At 36.7% G+C, this 25,165-nt stretch overlaps 3 protein-coding genes across 7 annotated transcripts in view; 2 read left to right on the forward strand and 1 right to left on the reverse strand.

Annotated features, from left to right (window-relative positions):
• Positions 1 to 961: 961 nt before the first annotated feature.
• Positions 962 to 7,778, forward strand: LOC113050768 (ETS translocation variant 5). 2 transcript variants are annotated; one of them, XM_026214057.1, is made up of 12 exons: positions 962 to 1,113; positions 2,334 to 2,461; positions 2,658 to 2,745; positions 2,859 to 2,906; positions 3,146 to 3,196; positions 4,766 to 4,889; positions 4,984 to 5,271; positions 5,672 to 5,961; positions 6,489 to 6,551; positions 6,687 to 6,925; positions 7,007 to 7,114; positions 7,278 to 7,778. In XM_026214057.1, the coding sequence occupies exons 2-12, from the start codon at positions 2,414 to 2,416 to the stop codon at positions 7,512 to 7,514; spliced, it is 1,584 nt and encodes a 527-aa protein (XP_026069842.1). In that variant the 5' UTR covers positions 962 to 1,113; positions 2,334 to 2,413; the 3' UTR covers positions 7,515 to 7,778. The 2 variants fall into 2 exon arrangements, with proteins under 2 accessions (XP_026069842.1, XP_026069843.1); XM_026214058.1 differs by having other exon boundaries at positions 963 to 1,113; positions 7,007 to 7,108.
• A 7,133-nt stretch (positions 7,779 to 14,911) lies between these two features.
• Positions 14,912 to 18,760, forward strand: LOC113050769 (sorcin-like). The gene is made up of 8 exons (XM_026214059.1): positions 14,912 to 15,069; positions 16,640 to 16,807; positions 16,893 to 16,962; positions 17,286 to 17,329; positions 17,478 to 17,625; positions 17,886 to 17,999; positions 18,129 to 18,187; positions 18,421 to 18,760. The coding sequence occupies exons 1-8, from the start codon at positions 15,046 to 15,048 to the stop codon at positions 18,445 to 18,447; spliced, it is 654 nt and encodes a 217-aa protein (XP_026069844.1). The 5' UTR covers positions 14,912 to 15,045; the 3' UTR covers positions 18,448 to 18,760.
• A 2,041-nt stretch (positions 18,761 to 20,801) lies between these two features.
• The window catches only part of LOC113050770 (receptor-type tyrosine-protein phosphatase-like N), a 31,177-nt gene continuing 26,813 nt past the window's right edge, over positions 20,802 to 25,165 (reverse strand). For 3 of the 4 annotated variants that reach the window (XM_026214061.1, XM_026214062.1, XM_026214060.1), the window contains 4 exons: positions 22,157 to 22,210; positions 21,829 to 21,893; positions 21,655 to 21,728; positions 20,802 to 21,456 (listed from right to left, as the gene is read on the reverse strand). In XM_026214061.1, coding sequence (XP_026069846.1) covers positions 21,385 to 21,456; positions 21,655 to 21,728; positions 21,829 to 21,893; positions 22,157 to 22,210 — 265 coding nt within the window. In that variant the 3' untranslated portion in view covers positions 20,802 to 21,384. The remainder of the gene's footprint in view (positions 21,457 to 21,654; positions 21,729 to 21,828; positions 21,894 to 22,156; positions 22,211 to 25,165) is intronic. The other variant, XM_026214063.1, reaches the window with a different exon arrangement.

Raw genomic sequence — 25,165 nt, forward strand, 5'->3', positions numbered from 1 at the left:
GACTGAGGTAAGACCCTTGAGCAAGGAACTGAACCACTGGATATTACTTGCTATTACTATTTGGATGGGTTAAATTCAGAGCACAAATTTACATTATTTGTGCTGTGTACCAAAAATAAATGAATTAAAATATAAGTATAGCAGAGAAATGGAGTAGAGTAGACATATTAGCTTTGAAGTTTTTATGGTTGTATCCTATAGGCAGGGGAAACCAGAGATCAGACATCATTGTCTGATGTGCAGATGTTTCTTTGAGGTACTGGTATGAATAATAGATCAGACAACAAAGTGTTCTCCCACATTATAGTTTCCCAGCAGGCAGCAACACTGATTTTATAATCTGCCTCCGGACTGGGGATATAAAGTGATGTATTATTTTGCCTGTTTTTAAACCTTGTGTTAATATAAATGATCTGTGAATGGGATTTAAATAGTGATCAAAAACAGAGATGATGTGGGAAACTTTTTTTTTTTTTTTTTTTTGATTGGCCTGAATGAGATTATCACAAAGGATTCCAGTCATTGTCAACAGTGACACGTCCACTCTTCTGTCAACCAAGATAGAGGTCAGTGGTTTCCTAAGCTCAGTCAATATTCAGAACAAAATGCAAACGCTAGACTTTACTGTACACAAATTCTCTCACAAACTCATAGTCATTATTTATTACTATATTCAGAATTTACTTAAATGAAGGTCAGAGCGGATCGCAAGTTTAGAGCTTCAGCTGGCCATTCACTCTTGTCTCGCTTCTGGCCCTTTAAAAGTCTCTTTGCTGTGGAGAAACATCTGGCTGTTGAATGAAACCCAGCCATTCATAAAAACATGAGAGAGACCTGCTCTGATTGGTTGGCTGCAGCCTCATGATGGCGTAGGTAATATAGAGGCAGCCATTGGTCAGTAGCTTGAATGACGTGAGGGACTAACCAATGAGCGTGAGCTACAGTGTTAAACCGATGCTCTCGCATAAGCAGGCGATCCCATTGAGAAAAATTCAGTCGCGTCAAGCTGAGGGAGAGTGCTATACCCATTACAGATCGCAAACGCAGACGGGTTTTCTCTGGGATTTATGAAATCACTCTTTTTATACAAATAAAGGATTTAATCACCATTGGGTGAGTATTTTCTGCACACTGCTCTAGTTTTGTATTGTTTAATTATCCCCGAATGCAAGTTTAATATTTTGCTTTAATTTTTATAAAGTTGTATTTACTTTAAACGCAGCGTTTAGTTTTTCTGGCTCGCACGCCATTTTCTTTGTGCGCATATTTGGCAACCATTTCCCCGCTCTTTGTTTTCTCAGTTACTTTAAAAAGCTTTTTCTTTTAACTCCGTCATAATCGCAGTTTGAGCTCTGCAAACTCCATATGCGGTTTAATGAAGTGCTCCTCGCGCGTTTGGTATTTTTATGAATGGAACGACTGAGGTTTTTTCGGGGTCGCGCGCACGGAGGATCAAATTTCACCTCATTGAGAAAAACAAGCGGAGGGAAGGGCGGGGGAGCGCGCGGCGATAATGGGCGAGGGGTGGGGAGGAGGATTGAACTTCTTGAACTCGTTCCATTACCTGTTAACTCGCTGTTGTAATGCTATAATCTTGATTTTCTTACTTAGCTATAGTTTCCGCTGACAGACTTTATTATCGCCAATAAAATCTTTAAAAGCACAAACTCTATTTTCGGCATTAAATGTGCAGACGCACGTTCCTCCTGTTTTATAAAGGTCTGATAAGCTTCAGGAAGCAATAATGTTAAGCGATGGATGTTTAATTAGTTTTTGGTCCAGATGGGTTAGCCAGTGTTGGCTGTGAGGTGTTTTCTTGGCCAGGCAGAAGTTATGGCCTGAACACTTGCGTCAGGGAAAATAAACACACGTGTGTGATAAAGAGTGATGAATAGCTTAGGCTTCGTTATTTTATTCCAGTCTTTCCACTGTTTAAATCTGAACCTTATTTATTTTAAGAGAAAGAGCTGCTTATTTTTATTTTTATTTATTTAGACTCTGAGTATGGAGTCTTGGGTAGTCTCATGTTCAACAGATGGCTCTGTATGGTTATGTAAGGACCCCCATCTGTACCGTGAGACTTAAATGGTTTGTGTGTGAGAGAGAAGTTGAGGGTGAGCGAGTGTAATTGTCCTGTACTAATGCTGCACACTTCATCTGAGCTAAGAGTAAGTGTTACACAAACAAACAGGCTAGGTGAAGTTTTCATAGATCAAAGGGACAGTTGGTCCTGGACCGTCAGGACCCGGGACATTCACTGACAGCTGCATCAGATCCTGACAGAGTGTGTGTCTTTCTCTAAGTGCCACTTTTCTCGGCTCTTCTTCCGACAGGCGACTATCACCCTACTTTATCCCTGTTTATTCCCGTTTTCCCTACTGCTGCAGCAGCCCCACAGTGAGAAGCAAGTGACATGGATGGGTTTTACGACCAACAGGTCCCCTTCATTGTGCCCCCCAGAGTAAGTCTCTGCATCAACTTGTCATGCCTTATTTTCTTCACTTTTGTGACTGTTGTTCGCTTTCAAATGTTTTACTACAGCATATCCATCCTAACTGGATGGCTGTGAACAGTGATCACTTGTTTAAACTTTCATTATTCGATCTTGGTCTTTTTTAACATTTTAATTTAATAATTTTTTTTTTTTTTTTTTACAGAAGTCTCATATGCAGGAACCGTCTTGCAGACCATTCAGTGACCGAAAAAGGAAGTTTGTTGACACCGAATTGGCACAGGATACAGAGGGTAAACAAATGAACATGCAATCAATCCATCCAGATCCCTCTAAAGCACATAATTTAACCCAGGCCCAAACAAATCACGCTGTTTATTCACAAATCAATCTTTGTGTCCCACAGAGCTCTTTCAAGATCTGTGCCAGCTACAAGAGATTTGGATAGCAGAAGGTACAACAACAGTCCAAAGCTCTAGAATAGTCACGGTTATTGAATACATTTCATAACTACTGTTAAAACACTACTTGGTTGTTAATGCATCATCCAGTGGTTAATCTCTGGGGCCCTATTGAAATGGGACAAGACATTAAAGTATATCTAAATATATAATTTATTTATATTCATTTTAAACATTTAAATGTATTTTTTATAAATAATTAAATCATTTTGTATTCTCTCTCCATGTGCAGCCCAGGTACCTGATGACGAACAGTTTGTTCCAGATTTCCAGTCGGATAACTGTGAGTGCTCTTTGAATATTCTATAGAGCTTGCCTTTATTAATTATAGAAACTGACTTTGAATTTGAGCAGCAATCCTGGCACCTTCCTCCTTGAAACCAAGAAAATCAATTAAATACATCTCAAAACGCCTCATTCCAAAAGTTTCTGTGCCAAACACAATTCCTAGGATTAGTTTGAGATGTTTCTATAAAGTGTGTGTGTGTGTGTGTGTGTGTGTGTGCGCGCGCATGTGAGGCCCAGTCTGCTGCTGCGGTGCTGTAACTCACGGCAGCCTCCAGCTTGGTGACATTTTAATGGGGCTGGATCCTCAGCGCACACACACTCTGGTTATTATGTGCTGGTGAACAGTGCTCTGGCTGTTTCCCTTGTTAGTTTTTCTTCCCATTTGGCTCTGAATAAACCTGATTGTGTGCATTTTCAATGGTGTCAATGGTGTTTATTGTAGAAGGTGAATGCACATGGATGTTTGCATAGAAGTTGTGTGTGAGAGGGTGTGTGTGTTTGTCTGGCACAATTCCCCCGATCTGGCATCGTGCCTGTAGCTCTCACAGGCCCCTCTTTCACCACAGCTGAGGAGTGGGGCCCTTTTTCCATAGGAACCACGTGATAGCCTGTGAGTTCTAACATGCAACCTCCTGTTCTCGAGGGAAAGGGCTTTTTTTCAACTCCTCCTTTAAAACGGAGTTTTTCTTTTAGTACAGTACTACAGTACATATTCCTCAAACACCTGACACCAGATGATGCTATAGGCTGTACTACCAATCAAAAGTATGTAATAATAAATAATAATTATGTTTAGTCTTTAATGCTCCCAGACACTCCACTAGTAAAGCCAGTTATATGAAATATTGCAATTTAAAATAACAGTTTTCTATTTAATATATCTTAATGTAATTTATAAAATATTTTTAATTTAAAATGTGATGACAAAGTTACATTTTTTACAACCATTACTGCAATGTGTCACATGATCCTTCAGAAATCATTCTAAAAAGCTGATTTGGTGCTCATGAAACATTTATTATCAATGTTGAAAACACAAAAATATTATTGTGCTACACTGCTGTTCAAAAGGGGGAAAGTAAGATTAAAAAAAGAAATTACTACTTTTATTCAGCAAGGATGCATTAAATTTGTTAAAAATTGACAGTAGAGAATATATAATATTACAAAATATTTCTATTTTAAATATATGCTGTAAATCATGGTTTCCGTAAATATTTTTATTAGCAAAAACTTTTTCAACATAAGCAGTATTAATGATTGAGCATTATAATAATAGAGTACAGAGTCACCATATTAGAATAATTTCTGAATGATCATTTTGAGTCACACTGACACATGTGACTGGCTGACTGTCAATTCAATGACCGGAATAAAACACATTTTAAAATGATTAAAATAGAAAACTTTTTACTGTATTTTTATCAAATACATGAATCACTAGTGAGCATAAGAGACGTATCAATTAAAACCTTTATCAATTATTTCAAGCTTTTGACCAGTAGTGTAGGTTCCAAGTTAAAGAACTATTTGAAATTTAACACACTTTTTTTTCTCTCTCTAGTGATGTTCCATGGACTCCCTCAAACTAAAGTAAAGCGGGAACTGAGCCCAAGCAGGGAGTTTTCCCCGTGTGGCCAAGAGCAGAGACTGTCTCCATGTGGAGAAAAGTGCCTATATAGCTACAGGTATATATTTCCTTATCCTTTCCCAATCTTTCCCTGTTTCTCTCACTCCTTCTCACTGAATCATATTTATTTCAATGTTTTCATTCAATTTTAGTGCCTTCGACAGGAAGCCATTTACTTTTAACAAGCCACTCACTCCCCCTTCTACACCGGCATCACCCTTTGGCTCCTCCACGTGCACAGCAACACTCCCTGTGCAAAAAAGAGTGATGCCACCAGCTCAAACTCAGACACAAGGACTGCCACTATTGCCTGGTCCCAACCACAATTCCACACCAGCACATCAGAGAGCACAGACTCCACTCCACAGTCAGAGTCCACCTTTTGCCATGCCCTGCCCACCTGTCAGTCACCCAGATGCCTCCTACAGCACAGACCACAGGTATGAATATATGGCAGCTTGCTTGGAAAAAATAACTGTACTATAAGGATGATTTTGTTTCCTACGCTTCATAATCACATTTGGGGTCACAGTGATCATTTTATAACCTCATTCCTATCTTTACCTCTTGCTTGAGCCGCTCGTGCCTGTTGAAAGTGCCTGTAATCAGCTCAGGTTAAGCCTTTCATTTGGTATTATCTTGTTAAAGATGCCACACTGACCTGGAAAGAAGTTCTATATTTATTCCATTCAAGTCTCAAGGTTTAGCTAATGGAAAAAAGAGCTTTAACACCAGACTTATCCCTTTGACGTGAAACTCATTATGATCTCAGTTGCCCTTGGTGTCGGGAATAATACCTTCTCACACAATTTCTTATATTTTGTCTTTCTTTTTCATTAGGTTCCATCGGCAGCTTTCTGAGCCCTGTCTGCCATTCCCGCAGTCCGAAGGCCACTGTCAGACACCTTACCCTCCGCATGTCAGAGGTAATTTTGCCCGAAACAGCCGCCCCCCGTATCAGCGGCAGATGTCAGAGCCTTTGGTGCCAATGCCTCCCCAGGGATTCAAAAAGGAAATAGTGGATCCCTGTTACAATGAACAGGGTGTGCAGAATATGGGACCTCCACGTGCACCGCTGTTCCACCAAATGTCAATCAAACAGGAGCCCAGAGACTACAGCTTTGACTCAGGTATGTGTACATCTCTCAAAAGAGATGCTTTAAAATAAGTACTGTTGGTTGTGAAACTTCTGTTGTAATGGTGAAATTTCACAGGCAAAAGAGAGCACAGCTCACACTGTCACTTTCTGTTGGTCAACTTGACAAATTCATGCAACCAATCATTTGTGCTCAAGTGAAATTCCAGTGCAAATTCTTATTGAAGTGACTCTTATTGGCTGCGAAAATTCAACACACAACAGTATAACTGACCGTAGCATTATTTAGACAACGAAAATTGGATAAACATAAAATGTCTGACTTAAGATATATTTTTTTTTTTTTACTCCCAAATTTGTCTTACTTTTTTTTTTTTATTACATGTGATTTTATATATATATATATATATATATATATATATATATATATATATATATAATATATATATATATAAAAATAATTCTGATGAGCTTGAACTCCAAAACTTTAGTTTATATTACATTGTGTTATTTAATTTCTTATTTTAATCTAACTTTATCAACTTCTCAATTGTATTTCAGAAGTACAGAACTGTCAGTCATCTTTTGGCAAATCAGCAAACTTCTACGGCGCCAACAGTGAGGGTAAGCCTTTCGTCAGTTTAGTTGAATCTACTACTTCCTTGAGGTGCAGATGATTTATTAAGAAACTGCTTTTGATTAGTCTTATGTCCATATTAAATCCATGTTTTGTATTTTCCCCCTGGCTGCCGATTGCAGGTTTTGGGTATGATGGAGAATCCCACATGTATTATGACGACGCTCGTGTAGTGCCAGACCGCCTGGAGGGAAAGCTAAAGCAGGAGGGTGGAGTTTTCCGGGAGGGTCCTCCGTATCAACGAAGGGGGTCTCTGCAACTCTGGCAGTTCCTGGTCACTCTGCTGGACGACCCATCCAACGGCCACTTCATTGCCTGGACTGGCCGTGGGCTGGAGTTTAAACTCATTGAACCAGAGGAGGTCAGTTTGTTACGAAAGCAAATGGCTTCATATCCCATTTATTAAGCCAACAAGCAGAATTAACGCACCCATTTTCAAAAGGTTGCTCGCCGTTGGGGCATCCAGAAGAACAGGCCTGCAATGAATTATGATAAACTGAGCCGCTCGCTGCGCTACTACTATGAAAAGGGCATCATGCAGAAGGTAAAGGCACGTTCCCGTTCCAATGTCCTTTTTCTTCTTTCAATCCCTTATTCATTAGATTGCAGTTCCCTCATTAACTGTAGTCAGTCAGATCCACCCCATCAAAGCATATCATCTTTTCTCAAGTAAGTTTTCCTAAGACATGTCTCTTTCTCTTGTTTATATGCAGGTTGCTGGAGAGCGATATGTGTACAAGTTTGTGTGTGATCCCGATGCGCTCTTCTCCATGGCATTCCCTGATAACCAGAGGCCCAGTCTGAAAGCAGACCCTGATGAGCTGCAGGTTCCTGAGGACGACACTGTGCTGCTCTCACAATTTGATGAGACTAACGGTGTCCCCTATCCAGGAGATGTCAGGGACCAGTGCTTAGTGGGGCCGTCCTTTCCTGACCATTATGCTTTCTGAACTGCTTCGCCACCAATGAGTGAACCAGAAAAACTCAAAAATGCATCCGTGCACTCAAGTGCAGCTCATGTCAAATTGTAAACACTCCAGTGAGGAATCTGTAGCGCCTGCTGACAAGTCTCAAGACTTTCTTGCCACACTTTTATTGTTTGTTTGTTACTACACAGGTTCCATGATGGATTTTTTTTTATTTACAAACAAAAACCTTAAAGGGACACAACAGTATTTTTCAGTATAATCTTTGATTTTATATATATATATATATATATATATATATATATATATATATATATATATATATAAAAATAAGTGTATATTTTAAAATATGGCTTTTGTGCACTGCTCTCTTTGTGTATTGGGCCTGGTGTCTTTTTTCAATGCTCTGCTTTAGTGAGATTTGTAACAACTTCTGACAATGCACCTCAGGCTGTGTTGTCACTATCAGAGTGTATATAGCTTTGATTATAATCTGGAAAAATGCAACATTTTTCTCCAGCTGGCCAAGTAAAATGGTTTATACCTGTTCAGAAATAGGAAATTCAATTGGTTTTGTAAGGTGATTTTTATGGATATGGGGTGAATGGGCAAAAAAGAGGGTAGGGGATTTAAAAAGTGAAATCTATGTATATTATGAGTATATTTTTGCAAAAGCTAAATTGAAGTGTATTGTATAAGCTGTACAACAGACTTTTATCACTTCTAATCTGTTCTTTTTGCACAGTGGTGTGTGTGAAATTGCAAACCAGCTCTTGATATGGAGAAAAATCACAACTGAAATGCCTGATTCAGGATCAGTCATGCTTGTGCAACCTTTAAATGTTTACCAAAGGATTATAGCAAGGCTGTCTGATCTCTGCTCAGTAATAAACAAGCATGGCAAGAAGCTCTTTCCACCTTCACGGTCAACCTTATTTGTCTGTTCTGGGTACAACAGATCCCTAGTTCTGTTTCACTTTGGATTAAACTGTTGTATCATTGTCTTTTGAAGACAATTTCTTTCATTAAGAATTTTCAAGTACAGTTTTGGTGTACAATTACAGATCTGTATTTTCTAAATTATATGGTACAGGATAAATAAACGTCCATGAACAGATATGGTAGTTCCTTTTTTTGGGGGGGGGTGATTTAATAACTTAACTTGGACCAGATAAGAATAGATGTATGATGTATTTGGGGTAAATGAACAAGGTAAAATATCTTCAAATCTATGTTGATAAAGAAAATCATCTACATCTTGGATGGCATAGATGGAGGGTGAGTAAGTTTTCAGCCCATTTAGATTTTTGGGTTAATTTCCTTTAATTAATTGTGTTCTAAACAACTTGAAAGTCTGGTTGTGTGTGATCTTCAATCCTTTCGTGTACATTATGCCTAGTTTTTTTAACAGTTTAGCCTACAATGTCGACAAATGTATGATGGCCTAATGTGGTCTGTTTCAGCCTTTACATGCTGATTATTCAGTCCGTATGAAACATTGAGGAATCTCATTTATGTGCACCTGTTATCTTTCCAGGAACCTCTCAGTTTGATCACTAAAACTGTAACCCAGCAAACCCTGTGTAACGAGGCGAATCAAAGTAACTGGGTATTGCATAACTGAGTGACGCTCATTCTCTTTCTTCTCTGCTGTCTTCTTTAGCAGGGTTAGTCTTAATCCTGCTGGTGACCTCGTTTCGTGAAGCCTGAGAACTGAACTGAGTTATTAAAATGTCATATAGTCTGATCATCAGAAAGGAACTCAAGCTGATTGTATGTGTGAGGAATAAAGGGAAAAATGTGTGGTGCAAAGTTACATATACTTAAAATGTATCATTGTACTTTAGGGACTGAGTATCATATTTAATGTTATACAACAGTTCCAGTTCTCAAATGTGATTGGCCAAGTGGCATTGGGATGTTTTACTGTTTGTATCACTCAGTTTGTATGTGTTCATGGAGTTCCAGATTGTGAACGGTGCTGACTGGCAGACAAACCAGGACTGAAAATGACAAAAACCAAGCACATTTTTAACTAAAATGTAAAATACTTTCTATCAATTACTTGTCTATGTAACTTGTACAAGAGCAATATATCACACTCACAACTGTGTTTATATCAGATACGATTATCTGGGGAAAGAGTTGCAGCCCTGCAGACATTCAGTACCATCACACTCCTGCTCATGTGATTTTACAAACATAAATTTACAATTTTTACAGTGTGTCTTGTGTACTTAAGACTTAACACGAGAAAATAAAGAGAGCAACAGCATATGCTATAAAAGAACCATTTGGGGCTCACCAAAGAAGTCTTTCGGTGAACCTTTTGTTTTTAAATGAGTTGTGACGTCAAAAACTTGTATACACCCTAAAAACATCCTGAATGGAAGGAAACGTCCGGCACGGCCCAAAACTTAACTCAATAGAGTCTTGTGGCTGCCTGGGTTGAGGAAACGAGCTGCTGACTACTTTTAGTGTAATAGCGCCGACCGGTGGATTTTAACGTTAATAACAGGTTCATGTTATATAAGCACGTACGTCACTAAATTTCAAGTCAGAATAATTCTACAATGCAATTTTGAAATCAGGAAGCTTTTACTTAGATTAAGTAAATTTTCAAATGCAGGTGCTTCTCTCTTTCCTCTTATCTATATAAAAAAATATCCAAACACATATATATATAATTTATTATATAAATTTTAGTATAATTTACAATAACAGGTATTAAGGGTGAATTGCCCTAAAGTGGGACACTGCCTAATGTGGGACACTTAAGGTTTCTTGTTTGTAGCTCCCCCATAAATACATGAATTCCAGTGAAACTCTGGGTTAACAAAGCTGTGGTGTCATGTGATCAAAACCACATAATTTCTCACAGTCATAAATGAGGGTGGAGGAATCCTCAAAACTGAAAGCACACTGTGTGAAGACTGCCCAAAGGTCAGTGGCATAGAGTTTTGAAAAACTTTATATTAAGGAGTATAAATTAATTTTAAACAAAACAATCCTACTAATTTTTGGCCTAATGTGCTTATTAAATAATTGTCCATCCAAAATAAATAAAAAAAATTATAACTTTGTATAAACTATGTATTTTATATTTTAATCAAATTTCCTACTGTCCCACTTTAGGAAATATGGTTTCGAAAAGTGGGACAGAATAATTAGCCTAATGTGGGACAGCACTTCATTCAGTCAAAAATGTGTGGAGGGGCATGGTTTGTGGGGCAAAAATTATTATTTACTGAGTTTTAGTGTTGTTATGCAATATTAGAATGCTAATGATGGGATTATAGATGATGATGATGATGATGATGATGATGATGATGATGATGGTGTCTTGACATGAAATGGACTGCTTGTTTTCAGAGATGTAAAGAGTTAACCACTGTAGGTTAATTTTATTCAGGTAGTTCTGTGCAGGCTAGCTAGAGGTTTTCAAAAAGACAGTTATGAGTGTATGTTTGTTTACTAAAAGAGAAAGAATTAGACAAATTGGTCTTAAAACACGTTCATGAATTCCGAATCAAGGTTGATCTAGCGTAAAGTTAAATTAAACTTAACCTAAAGCCTCAACTGTGGTTGTATATTTTGCCGTCAAACAGGCCAAGGCTATGCCTGCTGTGGTTGTATGTGTTTGTTGAACTAGAGAACAGTCAGGAATTATATCTACATAACATAAAACAGGTCTATGATAACAGTTGATTAATGTCTTAATAAATGCATGATAAATGCATCAAAACTATCATATTGTATTATTTGTCTGATGTTTGATTATTTTATCGATCCATAACCAAGATAAATACTTACTTTTAAAATTTGACTGTTCTACATGAAAGGTGATTTTGGCCTTATTTCATAGACTTTTAAGTGTGCCACATTAGGAACACATCTGTCCCACATTAGGAAGCTGCAGGTTTTCTCAGACGACTTGCACAAAGAGCCCTAATATGTCTATCAATTATTTTATGTATGTGGTCTCTTCATTTTCTCTTTTGATTTATATAGGACACATCCTGGGGTTTTTGAAATGGTATTTTGAAAGGGTGGATTTAATGTTTTGGCTACAAATCACAATATGTCACCGAAATCTGAAATGCAAAAAAATGAAACATTATGGCAATTCACCCTAGCCTAAATGTTTAAACGGAAAACATTTTTTTAAACGGGTTGATAATAGTATTATATTTGTTAAACAATTACTGTCAAACTTTTAAAAACCTTCATCACTTTAAGATTTCATTATTAAAGCATGAATTCCACAAAATAAGAGTTTACCACCTCTTTTCTCTTTGAAATCGTTCTGTGGTTGAATACAGATTTAAAATAATTATAATAAACAGTTTAATAGTGTTTTTGAAATCAAATTTCTGCAAAGCTATGCAAGGAGACACTGGCATCTAACAATGCCTTGGGGGAAACACAACAACAAACAATTCATCTTAAAAAAATAAATAAAATAAATTATAATTCTGGAAATAACTCAATTAAATCTGTATGTGTTAAATATATTCAGATAAAAAAGGACGATATAATCCCCTCTGTAAAAGTTAACAATACAGTTAAGTTTAAGTAACTTATTTTATCATTTAATTGAAACCTTTATACGCTTGCTAGTCGGCTTGCGATATGCGATAGGATCGCGAAACTAAAGTCATGGGGTTAATGCACGCTGCGAATCCCTTCCCAAGGCTTTTCAGCGTCAAGAAAGAGGAATTTGAAGGGGTAAGTCTAGACTTGTACAACGTATTACAAGTTGCGAAAAAGTGCAGTATCTTGGCGGTTGATAATTTAGTCTTGACGTAGTTAAATCATGATTACAAGCTCATTGCATTCAAGTTTGAAAAAGGAAGGACATTCATGTGCAATTTTTTTTACCTTCAAAACTCATATTTACGATTATTCCGAAAGCACGTTAAGACAGCATTAGCAGCACAGATAAATTACATCTTTATTGTCTGTTACCCTTTTGTGCTAAATATTTCTGCAATATATATATATATATATATATATATATATATATATATATATATATATATATATATATATATATATATATATATATATATATATATAGGATTTACGCTGCAGATTACAGACAATGAAGACTATAAGCAGGTATTGTTACTAACGTTATGTAAAATATGCAGGCCTATGTATTATAACTGCACTGATATTTAAGCGATCAATAACTATTAATAGATTTAGTACAGTGTTCCATAAGAATGAGTCTTAGTTAAAACTCCTAACTGATAATGCTTGACTTTAACAAAGCTGGTCATTGTTTCAAAACAATTTTTAATGTTATCTATTGTGTAACGTTAATCCAAATAATGTAATGCAATTGAAACATTTGGTTTAATTACCAAATTCATTTTTCAATTTAATAATCATAACAGAGTGGATATATGAGGATAACTGCAGTGTCCACTACCATGCATTACATATCAACAGGTGTAGAATTAATTTTGTCATTGTAGGAAACACAAACAAACAAAAACATTATGTGTAAACTTTGTGTTACAGAAAGTTTTAAGTCTGGGTGGCCAAAAGTTACATTTCAGTGATCTGGTTAGTTACCACCTCTCTCTGCAAACCCAAAGGATCACTTTCCTGTAAACTTTTTTGTTCTTTCTATGCATCAAGATGTGTAATTTATTTTTCCTGAAGATTTTTGACTAATGTGTGTGTGTATGTGGGTCTTTGTGTGGAAAAATTATGTTCATACTTTAAAGGTGGACATTTGCAACAGCGCTTGTCCCTAAAATTGCTCCAGGGGTATGGTCAGAGACTGTCCTAAATGAGAAATGTTGGAATGTAAATGACATTACATTCTGTGGACGTCTCACATAAATGTGCATTGTACTTTAGTTAATGTTAACTTGACAACAGTGAATTATTTTACGATGTCATTGGACTGAATGTTTAGTGACTAATGACACTTCATTCCAGTAAAAATATAATGCATAGCATTGGAGTGAAAGCAGCAGCAAAGTGTTCCAATGCTGATAAAAATCAAGCAGGTTAAAACCTCAGATTCCTTAAATATCTGTTCTAGAGGACTGTTTGGGGTTGGACAGATGTTGTTATGGTTTTGAAGTCTGATGCTCACCAGCCCTTCATTTATTTGTTCAGAAATGCAGTAGAAACATTGATATTGTAAATTGTAATAATATTTTACAATAACTCTTTTCTATTTGAGGGCAGCAGCGGATCTACCCCAATCATCATTAACGGGACCACAGTGGAGAGAGTGAGCATCTTCAAATACCTTCAAATGCCCTGCAAAGAGTAGCTGAGCACATGTCCAGAACATCTCTCCCCTCTCTGCAAGACATCCAAACCAGGAGATGTAAATCTAGGGCTGTTAAGATCCTTAAAGACCCCACCAGCCCATCTGCTACAGTCAGGCAGACCCTTCTGCAGTCTGATGGCAAAGACGAGAGGCTCAGGAGGAGTTTCTTCCCTCATGTTATCAGACTACTAAACATGGACATTAAACACACTGCACTTTATAGACTGGTTGTTTAGGGCTACCCAATAACTCTCTGCACACTGCGCTTTTTTGACAACCTAACTAGGCATTTCATCCTTACTGCACATTGTTTACATCTCTGCACATCATCTGTGTAGCAGTTTCTGTGTAGCATCTCTACAAATCATCTGTGTAGAAGTTTAATACAGTATATTGTGTATATTTCATTATTTGTATTTAATTTTCTCTTATTTTTTTTATTTTTTTTGCACAGTCTAAAAAGAGTATGCCAGACCTACATTTCACTGCTTTATGCATGTCATATAACAAATAAAACTTGAATTTTTAATGGATTGGAGCGTTACCTGTGATTGAGTTGGTGATAAAAAGGAGATGGGGAAGATGGGGAAATGATTATTAACTCTTGTATTACTATTTAGATTTTTTTTTCTTTTTTTAAATGAAATGTTTATTTGTAAAATGTACTTCCACGTGTGGCCTTTTGTAATGTTGTTTCACCTAGAGCCAAGGTGAAACAATATAATTCTCCTTCAGATTTCAAACTTGCATTAAAGAAAAACATTCACATACAGTAAACATTTCATTGCTCTAAATTACTCATTCATTTTCTTGATACTGATATAATTATAAAATTAATATAATTTAATATACTTGAATGTTTGCAGTTGTCACAAAATTATATAACCTCTTGTTAATAAAATTTAAACTACAATGAAAAACAATAAATCTGTTTTTCATTAGTATCGCTACTTTACGCCATCCTCATTCGCGCGCACCCCGGCAATGACGCAATGTGAAATTTCCGCTTAAACCCCGCCCATTTGTTAAAGTCCCGCCCACTAGCGGCAAAAGTTCCTCCCACTTGGAGCTCTCCGTGAAGTCCAGCCCACTTGCGGCAAAAGCTCCTCCCACTTGGGGGTCTCCGGGCTGCAGCAATACCTACTTGGCATTTCCCGTCACAGTGAAAAAAAAATACGGAAGTGATCTAGACTGCGTGAAAACTTTCCCATAAGATTTTTAAGTCGTTTTTATTCCTTTCAAGTGCGATCCTAAAGTATGGCGTATCCAGGATATAACAATGTAAGTATCACTTACATTTCTGTGTTCAGTTACAGCTTTTAAAATGTGGGGGACAAAATAAATAATTAGCTTTTAAAAGACGGTAAATTGGCTGTGAAATGTGGATAGCATGTGTTATGACGCCCTGAATAGTTTGACCAAATAAATTGCATTTTCTTTCATTTGAATTAGGCATAAACTTAAACATGCAGGAAGTCATTCTTCAGCCCTTTCAGAAATTAACCTTTTTAACTACAGGGCAATATTTGCCCGCTGGAATTGGTTTACAAGGGCATTTTACCGTGACTTTACAAAAATAAGCATTTTTATTCTAGTAAAAACAAATAAACATCCCTAAAACAAGTTTGTAGGTGTCAAGGTACAGAAACCAAATAATAGCACTGGATAGTCTTCAATGTAAAAATGAAATATACAATCAAACCTACATTTATTCAGACACCTTCAACATTTCTCACATTATTACAGTTTTGCTATATATAAAAAATTATATCTGGTTTCTGAATATTTTTTGGTTTGACTGTTAAAACTACAAAGAAATTCAGTCAAGAGCAGTGAGTGATTTTCATTTTCTTGGATTAACAGTACAGCAGCCAGTATCTAAATTAGGCGCGGTCACTTTAAGAGGACATGAATGCGTCCAATATAATACACAATCCATTTTTTTTCCCTCAACTGTTTACTTTTTACTTAAGAAATAACTGACAGTTTTTTCGAGCATAATTTCCAAGGTGAATATTTTGACATATTTTGTATGTATTTGTTGGCACAAGAGCAAAAATAAGCAAATTCGATGTTCTATGGTTTTGAGACGCCTTTCTCTGCGCGAGCCCTGAACACCAGAACATCGAGGTGTTGAATTGGGCTCTTTCACATCTTTTTGTTTGTTCAAACTGCGATTTGCATTTGTTCGTTCGGGTGCAGGAGGAACTTCGAGGTGAACTTCGCAGAAGAGAGTTCGGTTTAGTGTCGCTGTCCGTGATAGGCGGCTCTCTCTGTCTCTCTCTCTCTCTCTCGTGCGCACCTAACGGCACCTGCTACTCTGTTCAGCTTTTCCGCGTCTTGTGTTTGGATGCTTTAATGTTCAAATCGACAAGCGGTAAGGCTTAACAACACGTGAGAAAGATAAGCTTTTGTGACGATGCGCAGCAGTGGCCAGTCAACTGTCCTGAGCATCTTTTTAGGCTGGCCTCAGTCAGTCAGTTATATAAAATATCAAGCTGAAAGTTCATCATAGCTTTCTCCCAACCCAACTTTGACAATAGATTAACGGCGATATTTTTTTTTATCGCCCGATAAGAGTCTCGCGTTAACGTAGCATGTTAACGGCGATAACGGCCCACCACTAATATATATATATATATATATATATATATATATATATACAAGATTTTATTGCAGTCTCAATTTAAATGTTCATATTTACAACAAATTAAGTTAGAAACATAAATGGATCATTAATTAAAGTAAAAATAAATGTTGTTATATTTGTTCAATTAAAGTTCATTTCGGTTTCAGTAGAACATTAATTTTGGTGCATTGATAATAAAAAGTGTCGCTCTTTTTCTTGCAGTTTGGTGGTCCACCAATGCCTGGAGTTCCTGCTCAGGGTATGGCAATGCCAGGGCATCCTGCTGCAGGTGGTTACCCTGCACAGCAATATGCAGGTTACCCAGGAACGTTTCCTGCTCCTTCTACCCAGGACCCAATGTGGGGCTATTTCACAGCAGTAGCTGGTCAGGTGAGAACAGCCTGTGTAAATGTACATATAATGTCTTTTCTGTCCCCTCATGTTGTAACATGTAGTAACATGATTGTTATGTCAGGATGGTGAAGTGGATGCTGAAGAACTTCAAAGGTGCCTCACCCAGACTGGAATAAGTGGCTCCTACACTCGTAAGTACAGAAAGAGTACAAAAAGAAATTGCAGCTCCACATGCTTGGAGTAACAAATTATTAATATAAAGCGAGTGGATCATCAGTTAACATTATTTTGATAAGTCCACTTTGGACATGGTTATCTATAAGTAACTTTCAACCACATATCAACTATCAGTCTACCAGTCTGCTTAATCTGCTAAGACTTTTACTGAATATAAGTAACTTTACAAGAACAGGTCAACTTATTCTACTAACCCTAACAGTCTACTAATACTCTGTTGAGATGTAGTTTAAATGTAACAAGTCTAAAATAATCATCTCACTGCTTTTTTCCCCAGCCTTCAGTTTGGAAACCTGCAGGATTATGATTGCCATGCTGGATGTATCCTTCACAGAATCATAAAAGGGATCTGTTCTTGCCGGCTCTGTTCCTATCTCTCAAACTTGAGTCAAATGTTTGCTTCATGCTAGTCCCAGTAACCCAACAGTTCCTTTGTTGTTGTCTAGTTTCTTTAACCATGTGTGTGCAGAAAGATTACTCTGGGAAGATGGGTTTCAATGAGTTTAAAGAACTGTTGGGAGTGCTGAACGGCTGGAAGCAGAACTTCGTAATGGTGGACAGGGACGGCAGTGGAACGGTGGAACCTCATGAGATGTCCCAGTCTATTGCTAACATGGGTGAGTGTGAACTTTGGTAGAAATATAAACGAACTATTTCTATCGACTGAGAAGAAAAGATACCTAATTCTCAGGGCAAAATATATCTCAAAGAATAAATAAGTCACTCATTTGGGGATTTAAAATAAAATCAAACTGAAAACCACAGGACACAATGTACATTTTTCTAGAAGGTATCTCTTAGCCAACACAGTTGCACTAAAAGTACTATGTGGCTAAGACAGTGATGTAACTGAATATTTTGTGTCACGATTGCACAGGGTACCGAATCAGCCCTCAGGCTCTGAACGCCATCATTAAACGCTACAGCAGGTCAGAAAAGATCTACTTTGATGACTATGTGGCCTGTTTTGTGAAGCTAAGGGCACTTACAGGTAAGGGAGCGATTCAGATCAATACAAAACTTGGTTGATATAGGCTTAAAATAGTTATACTGAGTGTTTTGTTGAAATGATTATAAAAAAAAATTATGATCAAACAGTATGAGACTTTTTTTTCTATAGAAAATTTCAAGAGGAGAGATACAATGCAGCAAGGCATGGTGAACTTCCAGTATGATGATGTAAGTGATGGTTAAACTAATTAGCCACATATATATATATATATATATATATATATATATATATATATATATATATATATATATATATATATATATATATATACTGAGATTCTTTTAGCCAAGACAGCTTGTTTACACTGAATAAATGTGGAAGTAAAATAGATTACTTCATTAAAAGCTTATGGGAAGCTGTTGTAACATGTTGTAACAATATCTTCAATTTCCTCTTGCAGTTCATGCTGTGTACTATGTCTCTCTAAAGGAAGATACTGACAAGTACAGTACGCATTTCAGGAAGAGCACTGAATAACTGAAAATACATAGAGATATGTGTAAAGCTATTATGTTTATTGTATGGTCATTTTGAAATTATTTGCTGATTGGCCAGTATAATGTAAACAGAAGTAAAGCATATATTTGACTGAAATAGCTTTCAATTTTTTTTTGTCAAAGTATGCAGTTGTTTTTAAACGGTCTTTTTCATATTCATTCTTCATAAACTCAGTGTATTAAGTTAAAATATGACCACACTTTACATGTATTTTGCCAATAAAACATGGTACCATCTTAAAAGATTTGTGTTCTGACATTATGTAGAGGCAAGGATAGTGAAGACTGTTGTGGTTCATATAAGTAGTACAAATAATAGGGCCAATGCAGCGCAAAGTTAGGCTCCGGGATTGATCAGGATTGGAGCCAAACTCTGCACCGCATTGGCCCTCCAGGGCAAGATTTCAATAGCCCTGATCTAGAAAGATATAATAAAGCAACAAAAGTACCTTCTGTCTCTCATTTTTATATATTGATGTAAGGGTTGTCTGTTTATATGTATATATATATATATATTCAGTACAAATATGTACCACCAGCTGAGCAATTTCTGTTTCTCTTTTTCAGAAGAATTGATGGTGAAGTTAATATGCAAAACAAAATGTTCTATATATTAGATATAATTAAGAATAAAATTCTAATAAAACACGTAATAAATAAAAAAGACTTACACAGTGATGCTGCTGCATCACTTCACAAACAAGTTTTATTAGTCATCACAAGATACAAAATGTATATATATATATATATATATATATATATATATATATATATATATATATATATATATTTTATCGATTTATATTTTTTGTTCTTATTTTTTTACTCATTTGCAAGAGGAATCAAAACATTTAAGCTGTGGACAATAACCAGAAAGATAGTAAAGTAGAGAAAGAGATTTCAACCAAGAAAAAAATTAAAAGAGGGAATCGATGGCTGCACCATAATTACAAAATTTCTATCTGCATTTTTCTCCAAAAACTTATCTGAAATGCAACATATCTTCCACTTTAATTTGACTTTCATTCCTCCTGTAATGTCAGTGTTTGACTTATAGTTTTCATGAAATTACGTGAGGGATTCATCAGAAATGTGGAGTCACTGGGATGAACAGTGGAGACATGAGTAGGCTTAACTGGAATCTGTGCACCTTTTCCCACATTCTGCTCTGCATGTACGGGCAACTGTCTTAATTCTGTGTAACAGATTCAAACTCTAAAATGGAAATGAATGTACATGTAAAGGGCAGAAGGAAGTGTAGAATTGTGTAGGCACACATTCCATGCAAGCCTACACATGATCACGGCTTAAGTTGAACATGAGACCTGACAACAGCAACGCTCATCCTCAAGACACCGCTTTCCTTCCCCCTACAAACACCACCCAAATAAACAAGAGGATTGTGAAGCAAACTCCCATATCACTGATGATGTGTACGTAACAGGACTAAGTCATCACCACAGTGAATCAGAGGACAGCATTAGAGAAAGCAAACAGAGAAATGCACTTCTCTTTAGATAATTACATTTTTGTTAAGAGTGAAGGCAAGAAAGAAATCCAATCCTGAATAACTTAAATACAGGTCCAAGTAGTATATTTGTGTGTGTGTGTGTGTGTGAGCATTCATTTAAAGTAGATTTGATACTACACGCTGTAGGAAGGCAGAACTGATTGGGATATGTGTTTTTGAGTGTCCAGTAAAGCAGCAAAAAAGTAGTAGTGATGGCACTCAGAATTTTTTTTTAGTCAAGTACTGTAACTGAAACCAAGAATCATTTGTCTACTTGAATAGTATACGCTTAGAATGATTTCACAAGGTAAATTAAACTATGCGTTTCTTAAAAATAAATATATCAAGATAATCATAAAAACTCACTACCAAATGGGTTAAAAATAATGAAATCTAATTTTGTTCAATTACTGATATTTATACATTTTAATATTTAAATTATTATCTAGAAATATAAGTGCTTTAAGTTGACATTTTAATTTTCTAACAATAATCTGCTGTGTAAAAAGGCTGCAGAAATAGTTTCTCGCAACTCTTGTAGTTTAACACTTTCCACCATAAAAGTGGATCTTTATCTATAGTGGAAAGCTTGACTCTAGCAAGAACCATAAAGATTAAAACATTGCACAATTAAAGGGTTAGTTCACCCGAGAATGTTCACCCACGTCTTCCGGTTCCTCACAGTCAGCAGAAGTGAGAAAAAAAAAAAGTGTTTACATTTGAAATCTGGATATATATATATATATATATATATATATATATATATATATATATAAAATATAAAATGTATAGATTCGCTACAGGGTGCCTTTATTCACCACCCCGAGCTGTGTGAGGGACATTTTGTTACAGATGAGCGCACTTTATTTCACGTCTTCTGAACAGCTGACGACAAACACCTGCTTACCACCATTGAAAGGCTTGGAAGAGCAAGAATATTTTTTTATATAACTGCAACTGGCTATTACTGAAAAAGAAATGTCACATTCACCTAGGATGCTTCGAGGGTGAGTAGAAGATGCACAAATTTTAATTCTCGGGTTGAACTAACCCTTTAAGTCTCTAACCTCTCTATAGCACAGACTTACCCAACACACTTACTGTAGCTGCAACATGATTTATAAGTGAAGGATTTAGTAAGAATGTTCATTTCAGCAAAAGGAAAAACAATTTGCAATTAGTTTATTTAAGTAGTTAGATGTAGAACAATTACTCGACTAGTTGATTACTCATGCATATCCCTAATACTAACCTCAGTGGCCACATAGGCATGTATGCATACACGCATGTAGTTGCTGGGTAATTTGTGAGTGTGTATGTATGTGTTAGTGTGTCTGCTCAGTCATGGGCATTCATTTCACTGCGGTAGAGCTTTGAGAATAGCATTAACCTCTTCAGCCACAGCGGTCAGTGCAAACTCAAACTGATCCTGAAGAGAGAAAAAGCATAGATCAGCATCTCTTTTAATAATACTATAAGAATCAATAAAAAAGATGTAACTGCAACTGAGGGGAATGGGAGAGGTTACTAATGCTATGATGTTTTATAGGTATAACAGTGCCTTGATTTTTGATATGGGGCTCTGTGGTGTAACTGAGAACAGCTCTGTTGCTGTGTCCTTCATTACCTTGGTGCGCACCATTCCTGGCCTCTGGTCTCGAATATGTTCCAGGGTTGCAGCAATATCGATTTCCTTTACTCCTGAGTTGGAAACAAAACAACAAACATTTTCAGTATGCCCTACTTTCCAAAACACTAAATTATTTCTTCACAACCTTACAGGTTTCCATCATGTGCTGACCTTTAGCCATGCGGTTCAGAACCATGTCGATAAGGATGTATGTTCCAGTCCGACCTGTTCCATCACTGCACAGAAAGGTTGTTACTGTGAGCAATACACTTTGAAAAAAAAACATCTGATGTGCCAGTACAGTACATTCAGTATCAATGCAGTACTTCATACACACAAGAACTACGGTTTAAATTTTAAAATGCTTAATAAAATGTAATGTTAGATGGCTCTGCATCTCTTGCATTTTGTCTCCAAAACATGTCAAACTACATTCTTTAATTTTAAATTTATTAAAAAAATATTTAATTCCTCAAATGCATCAATGTGTTTAAAATACCTGCAGTGCACAATGATGGGGCAGGAGCGGCCACGGTAGCACTTATTGACTTTCCTGAGGGACAGAAAGAGATTTCCTGAAGGAAATATCACTGCTTGCAAGGCAGCAATAGTTTCAAAGTTAGATTAGCTCAGGACTAGATCAGCAGTTGTCATGACATGTCGGCTGTGCACAAGAATAAACATGACACTATAAAGGTGTATGCAGTATAAAGGTTTACCAGCAGAAGATCAATCAAAATCCATGCAAATCTGCCATGTTAAACAACAAACAATATATATTTGTTTTTTGTTTTTTTGCTTTACATTTTTACTTGAATAAATGCCTATAGAAATCAGTTTGTTTGGAATAGGTTTGGAATAGGTATGATTTTTTGTTTAATTAATTAATTTATTTTTCTGAAGTCTATTATGCTCATCAATGCTACATTTATTTGCCATGAAAATTAGATGGTTTGATTGAAACTGAATTAAAAGTAATTTAATTAAACAATTAGAAAACTGTTTTCTGTTTTAATATGTGACCCTGGACCACAAAACCTTTAGTCTTAAAGTGCATATTGCAGGTTAAAAAACATTTTCAAATTCATATCTAACCTTGTGTGAAAACTCCATATGAACCATTAATGCACAATTTGAAAATGTTTTACAAGACGAGAGGGCACAAATTTAGAAAAAAAGTGACTGTTTCCTTGACAGTTCTCAAAAACTGCTTTTTTTCTAACATTACGTCATATTACTTTGCTTTGAGCGGACATGAGTCAGTGTGTTTTTGGTAGTTATTATTTCAATATATAATTATTATGCAAAATTTTTGTGTTGTGAATGTTGCTCTATCTCCAGCCTGTCAGGACATAGAGTCCACAGGTTTCCTAACAAGAAAAAGGATGTTTTATTCCGGGCCAGGGTGCGTTTGTGTGAGTCCAGTGGTCAAGCAATATGTCGCCAAGGCCGATATATTGGCCAACATTTTACATTTTTCAAATATCGGCATCTGCCGTTAAGATTTTCGGCTTGGCTGAAGTGTTTGAGGGATTAAGCAAATACACATTTATATAATTTAAACAAATCTCTGAATGACTAATGCACATTTCATTTCACAAACCTAAAAGACTTAGTCGAATCCAACTGTGAGATCTTGTGAAGTGTGTATGTATATCCAGCATAATCACATGACCTCTGTGACGATCGGTCGTGTGAATTAAATGCTTTCAACTTTAAACTCGTGATTTCAAATTATGCTGGGCTTTATGCATTTGCCCACTGTAATATTCATGTAATTTTCACTGTGTGCTGTATGTAAACTGAATTCTACCCTTGCTTTATTTGAAAATTATGATTCCCAATTGCAGAGGTGGGTAGTAACGAGTTACATTTACTTCGTTACATTTACTTGAGTAATTTTTCGGGGTAACTAATACTTTTCGGAGTATATTTAAAGATGGGTACTTTATACTCTTACTTGAGTAAATTTTTTGGGAAAAATCTGTACTTTTACTTCGTTACTGTGGGCGACGCTCCTCTCGTTACTTTATCTTAATGCAATAAATGTTATAAATGCTTCAGTTTATTCCAAACGCGCCGTCTACTTTTCTCTGGGCAATGAACGATGCCCATTTGCAAATGATTCATTCTTTTGAGTCAATTCTGTTCAAAGGCTTGATCAAATCAATTCGCCAATGAGTGAATTGGTTCATGAATCAGTTTGAATGAGTCGTTCAGTTCCCTGCCACACGCGCTGAGCATCTGAAGCGGTTCACTCAGAATTGTAACATTTAAAGGGGGGGTGAAATGCTCGTTTTCACTCAATATCCTGTTAATCTTGAGTACCTATAGAGTAGTACTGCATCCTTCATAACTCCAAAAAGTCTTTAGTTTTATTATATTCATAAGAGAAAGATAGTCTGTACCGATTTTTCCCGGAAAAACACAACCAACTGGAGGCGTGACGTGTGGGCGGAGCTAAAGAATCACAAGCGCCAGTAGGCTTTTGCGTTGAGAGCGTTTGGAAGCTGTGACATTACCTTGAGGAAAAAACCATCATCCAAAACAAACCATGGCTTACAGTCAGATTCAGCCGTTTATTTATGATCCAGAATCAGATCCCGAGGCTGAAACTGAACGAGAGCAGCAGCAGCAAAGACTCTCTCTGAGCGGGGCTCGAACCGGAGTCTCCGGCATTGGAGGGGACACACTAACAAGGAGGCAGAGATATTTGAAGCAGTTTTACTCACCGCCTGCTGTTCCAACACACGATCGTGACCCTTTTTCGTTGGGATTGCATCATCCTTAAGAAATAAACGATACGCAAATCCGTCGTCAAACTGGGCCTTGTTTGTAAAACAAGCATCTTCGAAATGCAGTGAACAAACACAAACACTTGCACAACTCCGTTGATGCTCTGTAAAAATAAACTCCATCCACTGGTCCCTTAATGCTGTTTTTTCTTTGGTAATCTGTGCAGGGTTGTCTTGCCCTGGCAACCAAAAACACACTCCTTTTGTGACATTTCGCGACGCTCTCGCTCTGATCAGTGATTGTCTGTGCTCAGCCTCTCATTGCTCTGCTATACGGGAGCGCACGCTCTTCTGGCAGACGTGCCCTTAGGACCCATATAAGGAAATTCCGCTCCATCTACGTCACACAGACCCATACTCGAAAAAAACTTTCCGAAACTTGGGACAAACCGGAAGGAGTATTTTTGGAACAGAAATACTCCTTCAAACGTACAACTTAATTTTTGAAACTTTGTCCATGTTTAGCACGGGAATCCAACTCTTTAACAGTGTAAAAAACTCAGTATGCATGAAATAGCATTTCATCCCCCCTTCAAGAATATCAGCAGCATTGAAAACGGGGCTATGGAACTGCACTGAGTTGAAAGCAAATCTGCAAAGACTATTATTTGCTTGCGATGGAGATCCTTATTAGATGAACACTGTGTGTGCTGTCTACTGTTTAACAGGTAATAACTTGGGCTACATTCGATTACAGTACACGATACCACTAT

This window comes from Carassius auratus, chromosome 31, assembly GCF_003368295.1.
Source record: "Carassius auratus strain Wakin chromosome 31, ASM336829v1, whole genome shotgun sequence".
Classification (NCBI taxonomy): Eukaryota; Metazoa; Chordata; class Actinopteri; order Cypriniformes; family Cyprinidae; genus Carassius; species Carassius auratus.

What these genes read in the sequence shown, in the direction of transcription:
- LOC113050768 (XM_026214057.1), top strand. Translation starts at nt 2,414, where the DNA reads ATGGATGGGTTTTACGACCAACAGGTCCCCTTCATTGTGCCCCCCAGA. An exon ending in TCCTACAGCACAGACCACAG is followed by an intron (nt 5,272 to 5,671) that starts GTATGAATATAT and finishes CTTTTTCATTAG; the next exon opens with GTTCCATCGGCAGCTTTCTG. An exon ending in AGACTACAGCTTTGACTCAG is followed by an intron (nt 5,962 to 6,488) that starts GTATGTGTACAT and finishes ATTGTATTTCAG; the next exon opens with AAGTACAGAACTGTCAGTCA.
- LOC113050769 (XM_026214059.1), top strand. Translation starts at nt 15,046, where the DNA reads ATGGCGTATCCAGGATATAACAAT. An exon ending in TCACAGCAGTAGCTGGTCAG is followed by an intron (nt 16,808 to 16,892) that starts GTGAGAACAGCC and finishes TTGTTATGTCAG; the next exon opens with GATGGTGAAGTGGATGCTGA. An exon ending in TGAACTTCCAGTATGATGAT is followed by an intron (nt 18,188 to 18,420) that starts GTAAGTGATGGT and finishes TTCCTCTTGCAG; the next exon opens with TTCATGCTGTGTACTATGTC.